Raw genomic sequence first — 18097 nt, forward strand, 5'->3', positions numbered from 1 at the left:
TGGAGGGGCACTATCTGCTGGCTCATCCACAGGCTCAAACTTAGGTAGCTTTCTTACAAGCCCAGGGCCACCAGCCTAGGGGTAGTGCCATCTACAGTGAGTTGGGCCCTCCTATATCAACTAAGAATCAAGAAAATTCCCCAAATGCAAGACACTATACTATTCTGATCTAGACAGTCCATCAATCATTTGAGACTTCACACTCAGAGGCCTACAGCCTGTACAAGTGGATAGTAAAAGTTAAGTAGGACATCTGTAAAGGGTGATTCAATCAGAATGATCTAGGTTAGATTCACCTGGAGGCAAGACCATTTGGAAGTCTCGTGATTGGAAGAACCAGTCCAACAGTGGGTGGCATCATTCCCTGCTTTGGGGTCCTGAGCTAGGACAAGGTGAGCAGAATACAGATGCATGCAATCATTTTCTTTCTGCTCTTGACAATAAATGTCACCAGCTGCTTCAATTTCTACCTGCCATTACTTCCATGCAGAGAGATGGTCTTTAACCCAGAATTGAGAGCTAATAGATCAAAGTTTTTTTTCCACAAGCTGGTTTTTATCAGGGTATATTATCAACTCAGCAGAAACAAAACTAGGACAGATGGTCAAATTTAAAATACTTCAATAGGAATATCATGTATTATATACAAGTACACTTACTGTCCAGTATCTAGAAACTTGTTTTGTATTCATTGCCTCCTTTTTATGGTCATGTACCACCTAAAGCATCATAAGTATACCCCTGATATCTGACCTTGCAACTAGAGCGAAGGAGCAAGAAATGTAAGAGTCCCAGTGAATTCTGCTTAACCTCTTTTAAGGGTGCACGTCTTACCCAGGAAATACAGGTAATACTGCACAGCTGATAGATAAGGCTAAAGATAGATGCTTAAAACATTGAAACAGCTATTTCTAAGAAAACCATTCCAGGTAATAGAAATAACACCCAGTCTTTCTTCCTCAGTCAACAGAGGCTACCAGGTATTTAAGATTTTCTGTGGAAATTGAGAAGGCTTTGTATCCACACATGTCACAAGGCTTGTATAGCCACGTAGTGCTGGAAAAAGAACATTTCTTTTTTGGTTATCTGTTGTAACAATTTTTAGCAAGCCTAATCAAAAATCAGCTCTAAAGTAGACTGTGTGCTCTGGAGATGTTCATCAGTGTTGATTTTTCCAGCAGCGTCAGGCGGCAATCAATTCTTTTCCATAGCAACATAGATGACATCAGCAAAAGGGGAAAAAAATAAAAATCTTTCTCAAATAGGATATGATTCCTGTTAGCTGTGAAAACATATGGCCCCTGGGAGACCTCAGGATTGGCTCTTGTAGCGAGGAGAAGCTCTGATAATGCTTCAGAAATCATTTGGGCTTCTTACTCCAAATCTGATCTATGTCATTTTAATGACCTTTTCGGGGAAAGAAAAGCAAACAGTGAAGTGCAGCAATCCCAAGCAAACACCTGTTCACTATGCACTTCTTCATGGCGTCAAGACGCCACCTAAAGTCAGAAAATCATGAGCTCTGAAAGGAATGGGTGGTCCCATATTAAAGGGACATGGAAGAAGGAAACTGGCTTTTTGCCTGCTTGCCCTCACTTTCACTGGCAAGTTCATCTATGACGCTAAGGCATCCCTTGGCTGCTATTAGAACTGATTCTTTGGGGTTCCAATGATTACTGAAGGTAAGTAGAAGCATACAGCCTTTTAGAATGAACAGCTCTCGTATTCTTGGATTTCCAGAAAGACATTGTTGGACTATCTGGATGGCAGCCTATAAGCTTTGGTAATAAATTCTCTTTTTATATTCATAGATTCATTCTAGATGTTCTGTTCCTCTAGAGAACTCTTGACAAGACTCATAACCCTTAGTGAAACAGAAACATTAATTAAAAGCTCCTGCCACCAGCAACAGGAAGCCAGAGTCAGATGGATTCAGCATGGAGTTCTATCAGACATTCAAAGAAGACGTAATGGCCATACTCCTCAAATTATTCCACAAAATAGAAACTGAAAAAAATATTGCTTAATTCTTTTTATGAAGCCACTATTACCCTAATACCAAAACCAAACAAAGAGACAACAACAACAACAAAATATTTACCAATTTCCCTTACGAAAATAAATGCAAAAATTCTCAATAAAATACTTGTAAGCCAAATTATAGAACATATCAAAAAGATTATCCACTGTGCTCAAGTTAGCTTCATTCCTGAGATGCAGAGCTGGTTCAATACAGGCAAATCAATACATGTCATACACCACATAAACATAGTGAAAGACAAAATCATAGCCCTTCATGATAAAAGTCTTAGACTAGGGATGTGTCCTAAATAGGGATGCTGTGATGAAACACCGACAAAAGGAAACAGGGAAGGAAAGGGTTTATTTAGCTTTATACTTCCACATCATTGTCCCCCACTGAAGGAACTCAAGGCAAGGTCTCAAACAGGGCAGGAATCTGGAGGAAGGAGCTGATGATGCAGAGGCTATGAAGGGGAGCTGTTTACTGGCTCGGTCCACATGGTTTGTTAAGCCTGCTTTTTTATAGAACTCAGGATCACCACACACAATGGTCTGGGCCCTCACCATTTATCACTGATTAAGAAAATTCCCTGTAGGTTTGCCTACATCCCTATTTTATAGAAGCATGTTTTTAATTGAGGCTTCTTCCTCTCTAATGACTCTAGCATCTGTCAATTTGACATAAAACTAACCAGCACAGGATACAAGGGCTATACCCCAACATAATAAATGCAATTTATAGTAAGTTCATGGCTAATAATTAACCTTAAAAGAAAAGAAATTCAAAGAATTTTCATTAAAATCAGAAACAAGGCAAGGTTGTACACTCTCTCCATATCTATTTGTGGTGGTTTGAAAGAAAATGACCCCCAAAGGGAGTTGTGCTATTAGGAATTATGACCTTGCAGAATACATGTGGTCTTGTTGGAGGAAGTGTGTTACTGTGGAAGTGGGCTTTGAGGTCTCAGATATCCTCAAGATACTGCCCAGTGTCTCAGTCTAATTCCTGTTACCTTCAAGATGGAGGACTCTCAGCTCTTTCTCCAGCAGCATGTCTGCCTGCACGCTGCCATGTCCCACCATAATCGACTGAACCTCTGAACTGTAAGTGAGCCACCTCAATTAGATGTTTGCTTTTATAAGAGTTTTTGTGGTCATGGTGTCTTTTCACAGCCATGGAAACCCTAACTAAGACAGAAGTTGGCACCAGGAACTGGGGTACTTCTGTGAAAGGCCCAACCATGTGTTTGTTTGGATGAATTTGGACTTCGGGAGTTTGAGTTAAGAAAGCAGTGGAATGCTTAAATGCTACCTAATGGGCCACATCAAGAGAAGGATAAAAGACACTGGTGCTAAGAGTGATTTGGACTGTGTGGTCTGGCTCAAAAGGTTTCAGAAGAGAAGAATGTTAGCATGCTGTCTAGAAATCATTCCTGTGAAATTTTGGTGAAGAATGTGACTGCTTTCTGCCCTTGTCTGAAAAGTCTGCCTGAGTCTAAAAAGTGAAGGGTTTTGGATTAACTCCATTGGCAGAGGAAATCTCAAAACAGCCTAATGTAGACTCTGTTTTGTGGTTATTAGTGTCATCTCTGACAAAAATTTATAATGAAAAGGAGCAGTCTGAGCAAATAAAAACACAAAGTATACAGATTGAGAAAAGGGGTACCAGGAAGTGGAATAGAGCTAAATCCTGTGTTCTAGGAGATAAGTGGATTAAGAAATGCAATAAACGAAGTGATGATCTCAGGGCAAGATCCTACCCAGCTAAATTTCCAATTTGTGAGAAGGAATTAGAGTAGGGTGTGGTGGTACATGCCTTTAATCCCAGTACTCCTGAGGTAGAGGCTGGCACACCTCTGAGTTTAAGGGCAGCCTGTTCTACAGAGCAGTGTCCAGAACAGGCACATTTAGGTAGAGAAGAAGACCATAGAAAACAGCAAAAAAAGGGGGCTATGGAATTTGCTTCTGTGTAAACATCTCTGAGACCAGGAATGTGTAAGGTGTATCCCTGAATGGAGGCCTAGAGAGGCCATGTCGTAAAGTTGGGAAGTTGAAGCCTGGATTGCCTTGCAGACCTCAAGATGCTGGAGATGGCAGAGCCAAGGGATACCTGCCAAGAAAAGCTGCTAACAGGGAGTGGAACCAGCCCAAAGAAAGCAGTGTGTTGAATTCAACAAAACTGAAAGGAGTTGGAGATCTCAAGAGCATTTTGACATCAAACACGAAGATACAGGTTTTGGAGTTTGTCCAGCTTGCTTTGGTCCAGTATTTTCTCACTATGCTCCCTTCCCTAGGTTTGGAATGGTTATGTACATCCTGTGCCATTGGATGTTGGAAGTATGTGATTTGCTTTTTGATTCTGACGTTTACAGGTGAGTAATGTTGATAAGAGTTAAGATTACATGGATCTCAGAAGAGACTTTGAACTTTTAGACTTTTAAATAAGCTTGGGACTGTGATATGCTATAGGGACTTCTGAAGTTGTACTGAATGAATTTTTGCATGATGATATGACTACAAGCCTTTGCGGACCAGGGAGTAGAATGTGGTGGTTTTAAGAATGGCTCTCAAAGGAAGTGGCATTATTAGGAGGTATGGCCTTGTGGAGTAGGGTGGTCTTATTGGAGGAAGTGTGTTATTATGGTGGCCGAGGGGCTGGAGAGGCTCAGGAGTTGAGAACACTGGCTACTCTTCCAGAGGACCTGGGTTTAATTCCTAGCACCCACACAGCAGTTCTCAGCAACATGCTGAGTAGGTTACATTTAGGAATATAAATGTATATGCATATACATATATGCACGCTATAACAATGAGTGAATAAAAGAGGTCAGAAATCTGAAAGAGAGCAAGGATGGGTAAATGAAAGAGATGAAAGGGAAGGGATAAATGTAATCACAAAATAGAAACAAGTAAAAATTAAGAAAATGCATATGGTTAAGTATTTTTTTAAAAAAATCAATACTTTGCTCTTTACTACTTAATATCATAGTTTATTATTTTAGTAAATTTGTGAAAATAAAATTATGTAGCAATTTCTAACATGAACTATCTTACCATGTGCTACACATAAAACATATAAAAGTATACCTACATTATACATATGTGACCACACTACACACATTATCTATCCACATGGCGCACTAATGCAATTAATGGTATGTATTCATCTCAGAGACAGATGAGTATGTTCAATCTTTAAACACGTGATTCTGTGAGATGTATTCCTCTACCCACCAATACAGTTAAAGGGAGGTCCTGACTCTGGGATGCGAAGATGAGTGGATAAAATTTTATAAATAATGGCTACTATGAGGAAAACTTCATTGGAGAGGCTGAATGAAAAGGGACATGCTGCCGGGCGGCGGTGGCGCACGCCTTTAATCCCAGCACTCGGGAGGCAGGTGGATCTCTGGGAGTTCAAGACCAGCCTGGTCTACAAGAGCTAGTTCCGGGACAGGCACCAAAGCTATAGAGAAACCCTGCCTGTCTCGAAAAACAAACAAAACAAAACAAAACAAAAAAAGAAAAGGGACATGCTTAATTCCCATCTACTACTAACGGGACATGTAGTCTAGGGAACTGAGCTCACCCTCCTGTGTGACAGGGGGCTCGTCACCTGCCAAGGCTGGTTAAGAATCAACCATCACAGCAGAGACACAGCTCACTAGTTTTATTCCACGATCTTTCATGTTTTTCCTTTTCATCAAACAACAAAAACAAAACAAACAAACAGAAATCCATATCTCACTCTGCATGCTTTCTGTATTCCTGAAAATCAAAATTCACTTTATACCAGATTGACTGTTTTCTGGACACCCGAGGAGGATTTTGACACAGACCATTATTTCCCACAGAGGTCAACCTATGCAATCCAACTGCTGATCTGAATCATTGTTCACATGGAAACACAGTGGTGGGGGAAGGCTATGCTTCCTGATCATTTAAATACTCCCAAGTGACAATGCACTCTCAGAAATGATGACCGTGGGTACCAGCAACATTACAACACTGCAGCACTGCACTTCTGTCACAACCCAGTGCCCGGGTGATAATTTCTTGTTTATGCTGGCACACTTAGTATCAGTAGTTTTCTATCTGATGTGCCTTAGTGAGCCTGGAAAGAGTGGGAACCTCAAGAAATGAACGGTGAATGATGAAGAATAATCTTGCTGAATAACTGTGTGTAACTTATCGTGTTCTAATACAATACACAGGCTCTGATAGCATACTACTGAATGATGATTTAGTTCAAATGTATATAGGTTGCTTTTTGTGTGGTATTTCTAAAAAATATTTATCTGTATCTATGTATCTATCATTTATCTCAGTGTCACAGGGGCTTTTATAAAATTATTTTATAATAGAAAGGTACATAATGAAGATTTGAGAAAGTGCCAATTATTTTGAAATGAAACATTAGAAAACTTCCAAGTCTGTAGTCTTGTAGTGTAGGCAGCGAAACTCTGCCAGCTTAATGGTATCCTCCCCTAGTCCTGTTTCTTATTGCCAACAGAAGATGGGTTTACAAAGAGCCAAATTGGGTCATACTAACCTGGGAAGTTAATATGAAATTACAAATAATTTATTTTATAAAAGTTACACGCTTTTGAAGATGCACAATAAGCCGGGCGGTGGTGGCGCACGCCTTTAATCCCAGCACTTGGGAGGCAGAGGCAGGCGGATCTCTGTGAGTTCGAGACCAGCCTGGTCTACAAGAGCTAGTTCCAGGACAGGCTCCAAAACCACAGAGAAACCCTGTCTCGAAAAAAAAAAAAAATGAAGATGCACAATAAGGAGTCATTATTTATCATGTGCCTTCCCCTTTGCAAATGCTGTGCTTTACAATGTCGATTCATAAAAAGACATGAGGTAGGGAGGGGAGCATTTTGGAAGAGAGTCGGGACTGAAGGAGAAGGATCGCAATAAGAGAAAGGCGTGCAGGGTGACTGAGAGCAGAGCGAAAGTGGGACCAGCAGGTAAATGTGACCTGATGATCCTCAGGACTTCGACATTTTAGTCTACAAACTTCTAGGATGATTAGCTGACTTAATTAGCTCAATTGACTGACTTAAATAGAGTCTATTTATTTGTTTAAACCTGACTAAACATTTGAAATTAATTTAGAGAAGTATCTCACTGAATGTAAAATAGGCACCACCATTAGGCATAAATACATAAATCTTCACAAACTCATTTGCATAATGTTATTAGTATAAACTTTTTTGGGGGGTCTTATGTATCATTTAATATTTTAAGATAAATGTATATTTATGTATGACACTTTATCCTTGAGTATATTTGTTAATTTATCTAGATTTAAATACATTGTTTAAAATATACTTTTAACACCTCTTTTGCTGGACACATCTTAATTAATCACATTTATTAGGAACAATATTATGTTTTAGCATGTTCATATAACAAAGAATAATTAAGGCACATTAGTGCATCTACCACTTTGCATAAATATCACTTTTTCATAGTCAGATACTTGAAATTTATTTTTAAAATGTTTATCATTGTATATCATCACTTTGTCTAAGAGAAAATGAAAAGAGACCGGCGGGCAGACGCACGCGCTGGGCGGAGAAACCGGGCCCGCGGAGAAAAGCGATTTTCTTGTCCATTTAAAAATTTATACACTCTAATGAACAATTCCTCCCCATTCCCACTTTGTTCCCACTGTCTCTTGCTTCTGCTAAAGATGACTCGAATCCTACCACACCATTTTTCCATTCCATATATAAAAAACTAGGATCACTGGCCTGACAAGATGTGCCAGTGGATAAAGGCACCTGCCAACAGGCTTAAGGACCAGAGTTTGATCCCTGAAACCATAAGGTAGAAGAAAAGAAATGACTCCCTCCAGCAGTCCTCTGAGTTCTACACACAGACTGTAGGACACAGGTGTTTGTGTACAACACACATACACACACACAACTCAAATAAATGTGATATTTTTAAAAGTAGCATCGTTCAGCATTTGTCTCTCTGTTCTTGGATTATTTTACATGGCACAAAGTCAGATTTATCCATGTTGTAATAAATCAGTCTTCATTCTTTTAAAGGCTGAACAGAGTCCTATTGTGTAATATTCCATATTTCCTTTTTCCATTCATTCATGACAAGCAGGCAGATTGTTAAATCAACATATTTTTGTTTTGTTTGAAATGCTAGCTTCCTGTAAAGTCCAGTCAAAGTCAAGGTTGGTTTTGAACTCACTGAGCAGGGATATCCAGTATGGATCACCATGCCTAGATCTATTTCCCACTGGCAATGTTCTAAAATGAATCTCTACTATGAAAATTAAGTCTCCATGTTTAATGTGCCCTTTGACTGTTGATCATGATTGCTTCCTCTAAGCAAATTTTTATCTAGTCCTAAAATGTTAAGTTTACTGGAGTTTAACTTGACTTCTATGAAATATCACTCAACTGAAAATCTTCCTACTACTGGGCCAAAGTCAATGTGGTTTTGGGGTGGTGTAGGGCAAACGTCCAAAGTCTAGGATGATAATTCTCGAAAAACGTCATGGGGCCTCTCACTAGCTTGGAGGAACTATGATTTATATGTAACAGCTTCAAACTCTGGGTTAGACCTACATCTAGTAGATTTGCCTGCCTATACATGGACATGTTAAATGGGAGGGAAGTTTACAGAGTATAATTTAATAAGGAACGCATGCACACATGCACACATACACACATTCACTGTTTACATTTTCAACTGTGAATCTATAGTATCCTATGGAGATTATACCTGTTAATGTACAAAATACAGAAACACTAAAGACACTATCTTTCTAAACTGGAAAGGCACATTAAGCAGCGTAGGCATGCAGAATTACAGTAAAAATTTTATATTTCTTTAAACTTGTCTCATTCGTTTGTTATTCTTCTAGAAAAAAATGTATCTGTAGTATAAATTATTATTCAAAATATAGACTCACCAAATAACTTAATTTCCTATAATCCATTTCTATTTCTTTTGTATTAAGAATTGTATTTACTTTATCTCACAAGAGAGTTACTGAAGGATAGAGTAGTATAATCATTTTAGGGTATTATCTGAAAGCAAACTGTACAATTTTAAAAAGAGTAGAATTATTCTAGACTCATGAAACGAAAAGAGGCCTCCAGAGATCATTTTGGCTTCTCACGCTGGCACTCTAACAAGCCATTAATTTCTATGGTGGAAATTACCTCAGAGAGAAAAAACTCCAAGGATAGAATTCGACCAAGGTTGTAAGTCCTCTACCCAAACTGTTAATGTCCTTGAGGCTAAAATATTCTACTTTCCTCACACTTAGGCTTGCAAATCAATACACGGAATGCCCTGAAAGCGTTTATTTTGAACTGCTTTGTTTACTTACTGAGAAGGTTAACAGAATAACCTCTGGCACTTAACTACCATTCTTGTGGGCCCACAAGAGCACAGAACGGAGAGCAGCTGATCAATACGCTGTGGCTCACTTTCCCTCAAGTGTCAAAGACTGTTACAGAAGGAGCAGTTCCGCTCCCTCTTTCCAGTGTAATTGTGTCCATGTTGTCAAGCCTCCCTCTTTTATGAAAATTCAATAATTTTGCTGTTTTGCTCCAGTCTTCTCCCAGAATTTAAGAAACCTCACACAATATGAAAGCCACTGGAAAGCTGCTTCTCTAATACAAATTGATACTGATTTCCCATCCAAAGAAACGAAAACTGGTCTTACAGGGACATGAAAAATCCTCAAATGCTCCCCTGGTCCTTGCTTTCTTCTACTCCGTGTGGTTCTTTGTCAGCAGTTACTGCTCCTCTGAAAACCCTCTTTCTTTTTTTTTTTTTTTTGGTTTTTCGAGACAGGGTTTCTCTGTGGTTTTTTGGAGCCTGTCCTGGAACTAGCTCTTGTAGACCAGGCTGGTCTCAAACTCACAGAGATCCGCCTGCCTCTGCCTCCCGAGTGCTGGGATTAAAGGCGTGCGCCACCACCGCCTGGCTGAAAACTCTCTTTCCACATCTACTTTACTTTCTGTAGCTTCTCAAGCTCCCGAGTGGACTAAGTAAGTATCTTTGAGCCTAGTTCAACATGAAAAGGAAGCACATGCATTCTTTTGTTTTGTTTTGTTGTTTGTTTTTTTAGAGACAGGGTTTCTCTGTAGCTTTGAAGCCTGGAACTTGCTCTATAGACCAGGCTGGCCTCGAACTCACAGAGAGACACCTGCCTCTGCCTCCCAAGTGCTGGGATTAAAGGTGTGCGCACAACTACCTGGCAGTCTATGTTCTTTTCTAGCAGAAAGCCTAAGACACTTTGCCCCTCATTTTAAATATCTAATCTGTGTCACTGAAGAGACCTTAATGCTTTAGAAATTGTTAATATATTTTTATGACAAAATTAAAATTACTTGATGGAGCATCAGGACTTTGAAAGGTAGTTATGTCTTGCCATCCACTATTAGAAAGGGGATGGATACTATACTCACTTAGTAGACTAGCAACTTACAATTACAGACTGGAAATCGGCTTCAGCACACAGAAAGAATCATGGGTCTGAGTGTTAGTTTGATTAACTTTAAAATAAGGGCAAAAGGGTTCTTGTGAAAACAAATTTTCATGATCTTATTACCTTTATTAAGATGAGTCCAAAGTAGAAACAGGGTCTTCACAACTACAACACGCAAAGGAGTGACGAGGCAGGAAGAGATGTTGTAGGCACAAGCAAGGCCACAGTCTAAGACTTTTCCAAACCAATCAGCTTGGGAGTGATATAATTCGACTGTGTTGTAATTTCTCATGATACCAAAGTGTGTCTAATTCATTTTTGGAGATAACTATTACCTACAACAATGGCTTAACCTGATATACTATCGTGGAATAGGGGAAGTGCAGAATCTTACCCGATGTGGGTGGCTTCTGTCCTTCCTTCACCAGTGAACACACATCTTGCTGCCAGGATGTCACCAAAAGTAACATCTACTGGGTGTTCCACAGGGTAGAAAGCCTGCCCAGAAGACAAGTATAACAACTCATTAAAATGACTACAATGACCCAGAATTACATGCTTGAATACGAGGTTTGGAGCATTGTGCGTAGAGATGAAGATAGACACACAGACAGCTCTCCTGATCCTTGCACAAATCATTGCCGGATAAAATGAGCTCTCTCTTAATTCATTAATTCCACAGTAGAGCACAAGTGCTAGACTCTAAAATGAACAAAATCTATTTATACGGCCCCCAATGCCCAATAAGACTAAAAGAAATTTCTGTAACCGACTGAACGATGGGACGGATTTCCTGACAGCTTATCAAGATGGCTCCTAATGACATTACTGTACCCACAGATCCGTGCATCTCTCAACCATCATCACAATGCTTTCCCTTGCACAAACAGCAATTCGCAGAGACCCCAGCTGGCCAAAAAGCAGAGAAGAAGACAGGTTGGAATGCTCAGCCCTAAATAGGATGTCTAGATCACAGCAGACCGCATCATAAGAGAAGGCAGAAGATTGTGACTGCCAGCCAGAGGCGGTGGACGACTTCAAGGAAGTCCTTTCTGGACACAACAGGGCAGTTTCACATATGAAATTACAGCATGAAAAAGACCTGTGCAAGCTCGAGGGAGAGAGAATCCCCTAAGGCGGGTGTGAAGTCCCAACACCGCCGAGAATCTACTGTCATTTGAGGGCTACTGATAGGAGAGCTCATTCTTATGGTGTGCCACCTGATTAGGTTGACCGCATTCCTGGGTAGGGTCCACTCAGAAGAGCAGCCAGCAACATAAACTGAACTCCAGAGCATAACAAAAACCAAACCCACGAAGCAAGAAAAGCGAGAACTTGAAGTCGGGTGGGTAGGGAGGTCTGGTGGATGGGTGGGAAGCTGGAGAGTTGAGCAGGATCAAAGAAAAGTGTACAAAATTCTCGGAGAATCCATGAGAAATATTTCTCGTCAGCATCCCGAGAGAAGTGCCAAGAAAAGCATTAAGCTGGCCGTTACGCACCTGCGGCAGCTGCGGGCTCTGGCGTCCAATCAGCGTCCACTGTCCATCTCTGACTCTGTATCCGCTTACTACCTTACCTTAATAAACACAAATCAGAATCGCGCAATATAACAAACATTTAGAATAGCAAAATCCACACCTCATATTTACTCTCTTTTCAAAAATTAAACTTAAATAGTTTCAGAATTCAAAGTATCGACATCTTAATGAAATCATGTAAGAATTCAAGGAATTTGATAAAATTGTACTTAAGGTATAGTAAAACTCAAGCATATGGCAAATGTTTATAATTTAACATTCAGCTTGCGTTCTTACCTAAATGGTGAGTATGGACCCTGTAGGCAAATACATGCATTGGATACGTGTTATAATGGCACGAAATATCAGCATTCACCACTGTGGGAAACAGAAACACAGACAGAAGTCACAATGCAGTTGGAAAACGTGGTTTTTTCTTTTTCTTTTTTTTAGAAAAAATTAAAAGGATGTGTGAGGTAGTCTCGGGTGCTGGCACTTGGTTTTATTGTGAAATAAGCACTCATTCATTACCCAGCAGACATAAATATTTATTCTGTGCCAGACATCTTATGAAGATGCATTATGAGCTTCATGCCTCATATTTATTTATTCAAATCTTTTTCATACAATATACTTGGATCCTAATTTCCCCTCAAGGTTTTATTATATTTAGCAAAAGAATGATAAGGAGCAAATCAAAGTACTCTGTATGAAGACAGAGGTCTGATCTGTTACCTTTTTCTTGAAATTTATTTTGCTAAAAAAAATTAAATTTGTTTTTATGTTAGCGCAAAATGAATTTTTAAGAAATGAATATAAATACTTAGAATCACTAAATTGGTAGCTCATATTTCCAATGGACTCATTCCATATACTTTTCCTTTATCCTAGCAAATAATAAATATTAAATAAATAGATGTTTAAAATAGATTTTTAAACAGTAATAGATAAACGATCCTAAACGTTAATTTTAAAAGATTCCCATTCAAACAAACATAACACATTCAATGTGACATTTTCATTGGATCAATGATGCCATATATATTCTTGTAGCTTTATGCTATCTTGGAAGACTAGGTTGTTATTTCCATTTTGCAAATGGAGAGATTACTGTATTTAAATACGAAGGCTGAGCTCTGCTGGATTTTTTATACACTCGATTTTGAACCTATCCATTTAATAGTTTATATCACTGTACATTGTGAAGTTAAACTTCTACATCTGAAGAATGAATAGCTTGTCTGTAAGATAAAATTTAGTCTTTATACAACACATAACCAACCAGGGACCTTTATTCTTGGCATATTTATAAATAAATATTTGAAAACCAATAAATCACTGGCTTAGAGTAATTTTTTAAAAATTCATTTAAAATCCAAGGATGCTAAAAAAACTGGTTTATTTTTCAAATATATACATAAATATCAATCATTCTATAAGCTTATAGAATGTACAGTGAATCTGCTCTTATACATTAGTTGATGAGTTAATGGTAAATGCTAAGCGGGCATTACCTTTCTCTCCTGGTGGTATCACAGTGTCAACAGACATCATAAGATACATGCCGGCAATCAAAGGCTGTCTAAAAAAAAAAAAAAAAAAAGAAAGAAAGAAAAGAAAGAAAGAAAGAAAAAATGGCATTTCTCTCAATTCTGTGATAAAGCCAAAATACCCACTTGGACAAATATGACTTAACGGTTTATAAAATGCGATTCTCACATAAACCAAAATGAAGCAGAGGGGAAGAAGATATAGACCATATGATACCCTTTTCCCTTAATAACTGCTTCACTTCTGTGACAGTATATATATGGTAAAGGTTCCTAGGTGGCTAACTTTACACGGAAACTTGTTTATGCTAAGGGTTCTGCTTTTTCAGTCAAACACCAAGGTCGGGATTGTTGAAAAAGGTTTCGTTTTTGTTGCAGATTTAACTAACATTGAAAACTAAACAGAAAGGAGAGCAGATTATTCTCCATAATCTGAGGTCTCACTCCACCCTGGAAGGTCCTAAGAAAGAACTGAGTTCCCCTAAAATGATGGAATTCTCTTTACAAACTACCAGTAACGTAACCAGACCAACCAGTCCCGAATTTCCAGTTAACCCTACACATATTGGGCTTGCCAGTCCCAAATCATGTCTCCTCGCTGTCTTCACGTTTTCTCCTCATGTTTCTCCCTCCCTTCTCTCCTTTCTCTTCCTCCTTCCCTCCCTCTCTCCCTTCATTTCTTCCCACCTTTCCTTTCCTCCTCTTCTGCTCATCCTATTTCCATCCCCCACAATTCAAACTTCTTTGGAGACCTTAACAGGGTTGTCATGATCCAAAGTTGTGATCCACATGTTCTTGTTTAATGCTCTCTCCCTCGAGTGTCAGCAATCTAAGTGTAGTTGGTGTCATCTAACAAATATAGCCAGAGGGATGCTATTGCTAAGGCTAGTTTATGAAATGACAAATGGCTCAAATGTCATCTTTCATACAAGCCCTTTTATTATTATTTTTATTATTAGCTTATTTTTGGGGATGCATCCACATCAACTCTCTCCTGAATTTCCACTTAGCCCTACACATTTTGGACTAGTTAGTTCCTTAACATGTCTCCTCACTGTCCCCACTCCTCAATCCTGTCCCTGTCCTCAACATCCCTCTTCCTTTTTCTTCCTTCCTCCCTGTAATGTATTGTCATCTGAACTGTTTACATTCCATAAAGAAAGGGAAAAAAAAACTGAGGGAAAGCCCCAGTCAACTATGTGAGGGACTGCAGGTGACTCATCCACTGCTGAATTTAACACGGACTGACTGCCCCAAACAGCCTTCCACTGAAGCCTATGTGGCAGACACCTTCCCAGACCACTGACACTGAGAAAATAAATATTTATTGCTTTGATCCAGTAATTTCAGGCTAATTAATCATCTGTGTCAGATGACTAAAACACTTCTATGTTCTTAAAGATCTTATCTGGAAAACTTGGAGGTACTTACGGCACACGGGTGAGATGCAAAGACACACCAGAGCAGTCCTTGTGATTGTCTGAAAAGACACAAACACATGTTACATATGGGAACAGGTGGAAGCAGACCTCAAAGCCATGTGTTTTCCTGAACACTTAACACGGAGTACTTAAAACATAAAATTGCGTGGCATTTGTTCTATGAAGTACTTCGCCGAGAACGTTCATACTCCTCAAGTCACCGATCTGCCAATGAGTCACAAGACTGAAGACAGACTGCCACCTCACTCCCTTTTTGTGCCCAGACAGAAGCCAAGGAGGCACGGAAGCAAATAGCTGCTGGGTTCTGCACCATCATCATTGCAGAAACATGGGAAAGCTGATGAATCTGATATGCCCAACTGCCTCAGGGTCCTCCCTCTTCGGCTTCTCTGTCATGACACCCTCGAGCTTAAACTGCGAGCTGAAATAAATCCCATATGCCTTAACCTCTTTCCTCAGAGGTTTTAATCACACTGGGAGGAAAGGAAGCTAAAGCACTGTTTCTTTATCTATTTATTGGCATTTTGTTTTCCAAAAACTAGACACAGATATCTGTCTAGCCCTGTTAATCAATTTCTGGGAAGTACTGTTGTTTTTTTTTTTAAAGAAAAAATTTCAAGTGCTTTCCAAAGAATAAGAGTGTATGCCACAAAATGAAGTCCTCAGTGCCAGGAATGGGTTACATTGAATCAAGTTGTTGACCAAAGAGGACCCCTGGAAACCTGAAAATAACTCAGGCCATTGTCAAGGACATTGGTTTACTCTCACAAACTGTTAATAAGGTCCTATTGCTGAATCCAATACATACACAACTCACTGGGGATGGAGAAGTCAAGCTGCTGTCCACCCAGACCCTCACTCCTACATTCTAGTTAGTGTTCATGGTGCTGGAAGGTAGTCTACACTCCACGAAAAAAGGAAAGGAAACACAAATCCAGCTGCAAACCTTTTGGTTTACAATAGTGACCTGCCTTCAAGATATGTTGGTGCAAAATGGTACAAAAGTTTTGGAATTCACTATACGATTGGACTTATGGCCCACTCCATGAGATGGAAGCCATGCCCGACACGGCTCAGTTGGTTTAGAACCTGAGACTAGAGAGGGCATTGGCCTAGGGGAAAAGCAAATACTATTGTTCTGGTAAAGGAACATAGCAAGAAAATGACTCCTAACAAGATTCTGTTATAGTCATGGGTCAGTGTCTTGATCAGCCATCATCAGCTGGCTTCTTCTTGTGGTAGATGGGACTGAACACATAGACCCACACGTGGACAGCATGCAGTGAGTGAGAGACTGTGGAACACTGAGTCCTCAGTGGAATGTCTTCACCAAATTCCTCCCTCAGGGTTCAGGTAACTCTGAAGAAGAGGAGGCAGAAAGATTGTAAGAGCCAGAGGGGATGGATGACAGCAAGAAAACCAGACATTCTAGACACAACAGGGCTGATGCACACATGAATTGGGAGAGGCTGTGGCTTATACACACAGGGTCCACATGAGTCTAAGCCAGACTGGGCCTCAGAGTGGAGAGGGAAAGTGGACATGAGCCCACATCCCTAAATCAGAATTGATTAACTGCAAAGGAAAATTCAACTTTTTCCATTGGTGTTTAATTGGATATACAAACCACACTCTTAAGTGTACGCATGGGGCAGGCCCCAGGTACAGAGGTTGATGGCCAACACAAAACGAATTCAATGGTATGATATTTCTGAACGTTTTTTTTGTGGGGGGTTGGGGCTCACAATGGTTTAAGCATTTTCTTTCTTTCTTTCTTTCTTTCTTTCTTTCTTTCTTTCTTTCTTTCTTTCTTTCTTTCTACCTTTGCGTATATAATATGGCTTCTAGTTTATGTTTACATGGGATTTCTGTGTGTATGAATGTGTATGTCTCAGTCTACACATGTGTCTTGTGCTTTTTCTTTGGCTTTTTTAAAAATACCTTTCATATTCAAGTTTGTTTTTATCTTATTTTATTTTTCCAATGAGAGAGAGAGAGAGAGTAAGAAAGAGTGTGGCTTAGTGTACATGAGGTGGGGAGGATCTTGGACAGAAGGGAGAGGAAGAAGTAATCTGGATATATTGTATGAAAAATTCTATTTTCAATTAAAAAAGAGTGAGAGTTTAAAGGGAGGTTAAAGAATGCAGAGGAGTCCGGTGGTGGTAGCACACACCTTTAATCCCAGCACTCGGAGGTAGAGGGAAACAGAGTTCTGTGAGTTCGAGGCCAGCCTGGTCTACAGAGTGAGTTCCAGGACAAGGTCCATAACTACAGAGAAACCCTGTCTGGAAAAACTACAAAAACAAACAAACAAACAAAAAGATTGAGGAGGCAAATAACAATACTGAATAATGAATACATGCATATCTTAAGCTTTGCTTATGTTATTAAAATTATAAATTATAAACAAGTGTAATTCCTCCATTTATTTTTATACTGGCTTTTCAAAACAGGCTTTCTTGTATGAACTACATGCAACTTAATAAATATACCTAGTCAGTACTCCTTTTGAAACGGTTAGTTGATGATCTCATCGAGAAACATATGAATATCCACAGTGATTGACAGAGAACGGTTAGAGTAGACCTTCAGTCACATCAGCCGAACTCAGAACTGTAGGGACTCACCTAATTAGCTCAGATAATTGCAGGAAGCATTTTTCACGTGCATGGAAATTCTACCGCACTTAAAGGTTATTTTAAGAAATGACAATCATCTTCATTCAATTAGTACCGAGCAAGGAGTACAACTCAGTCCTGGGCTGCAGCTAGAAGTCAGCGCAGGGAAGCATACACGCTTTTCCTGTTCTCCAATAGACACAATGGAGAAGAGGTACAAAAACCAAAACACCAACTGGCTATAAAATGCACTTGATAAGACAATGTGAGATTGGTTCATAGAACAGTACCAAGACCTGAGTGAAACGGCATAACCATAGATCTGGAGAGAAACATTACAGGAAGAAAGAGGTCAAAAGATGTTAGAAAGACTGGGTATGCTAGCGGGACACAGGAGGGCCAATGTCACAAAATCCCAGTATACACAGGCTGTTGGGTGTCTGTTAGAACTGATGTTGAGAGTTCACAG

General features: G+C 39.5%; 1 protein-coding gene across 9 annotated transcripts in view; it reads right to left on the reverse strand.

The window, feature by feature from the left end:
- Positions 1 to 18097, reverse strand: part of Pam (peptidylglycine alpha-amidating monooxygenase) — a 289755-nt gene that overhangs the window by 62938 nt on the left and 208720 nt on the right. For all 9 annotated transcript variants that reach the window (XM_057758219.1, XM_057758203.1, XM_057758211.1 and 6 more), the window contains exons 8-12: positions 15000 to 15048; positions 13533 to 13600; positions 12316 to 12396; positions 12001 to 12077; positions 10896 to 10999 (exon numbers count right to left, since the gene is read on the reverse strand). In XM_057758219.1, coding sequence (XP_057614202.1) covers positions 10896 to 10999; positions 12001 to 12077; positions 12316 to 12396; positions 13533 to 13600; positions 15000 to 15048 — 379 coding nt within the window. The remainder of the gene's footprint in view (positions 1 to 10895; positions 11000 to 12000; positions 12078 to 12315; positions 12397 to 13532; positions 13601 to 14999; positions 15049 to 18097) is intronic.

Source organism: Chionomys nivalis, chromosome 2 (assembly GCF_950005125.1).
Source record: "Chionomys nivalis chromosome 2, mChiNiv1.1, whole genome shotgun sequence".
In the NCBI taxonomy this organism is placed as follows: Eukaryota; Metazoa; Chordata; class Mammalia; order Rodentia; family Cricetidae; genus Chionomys; species Chionomys nivalis.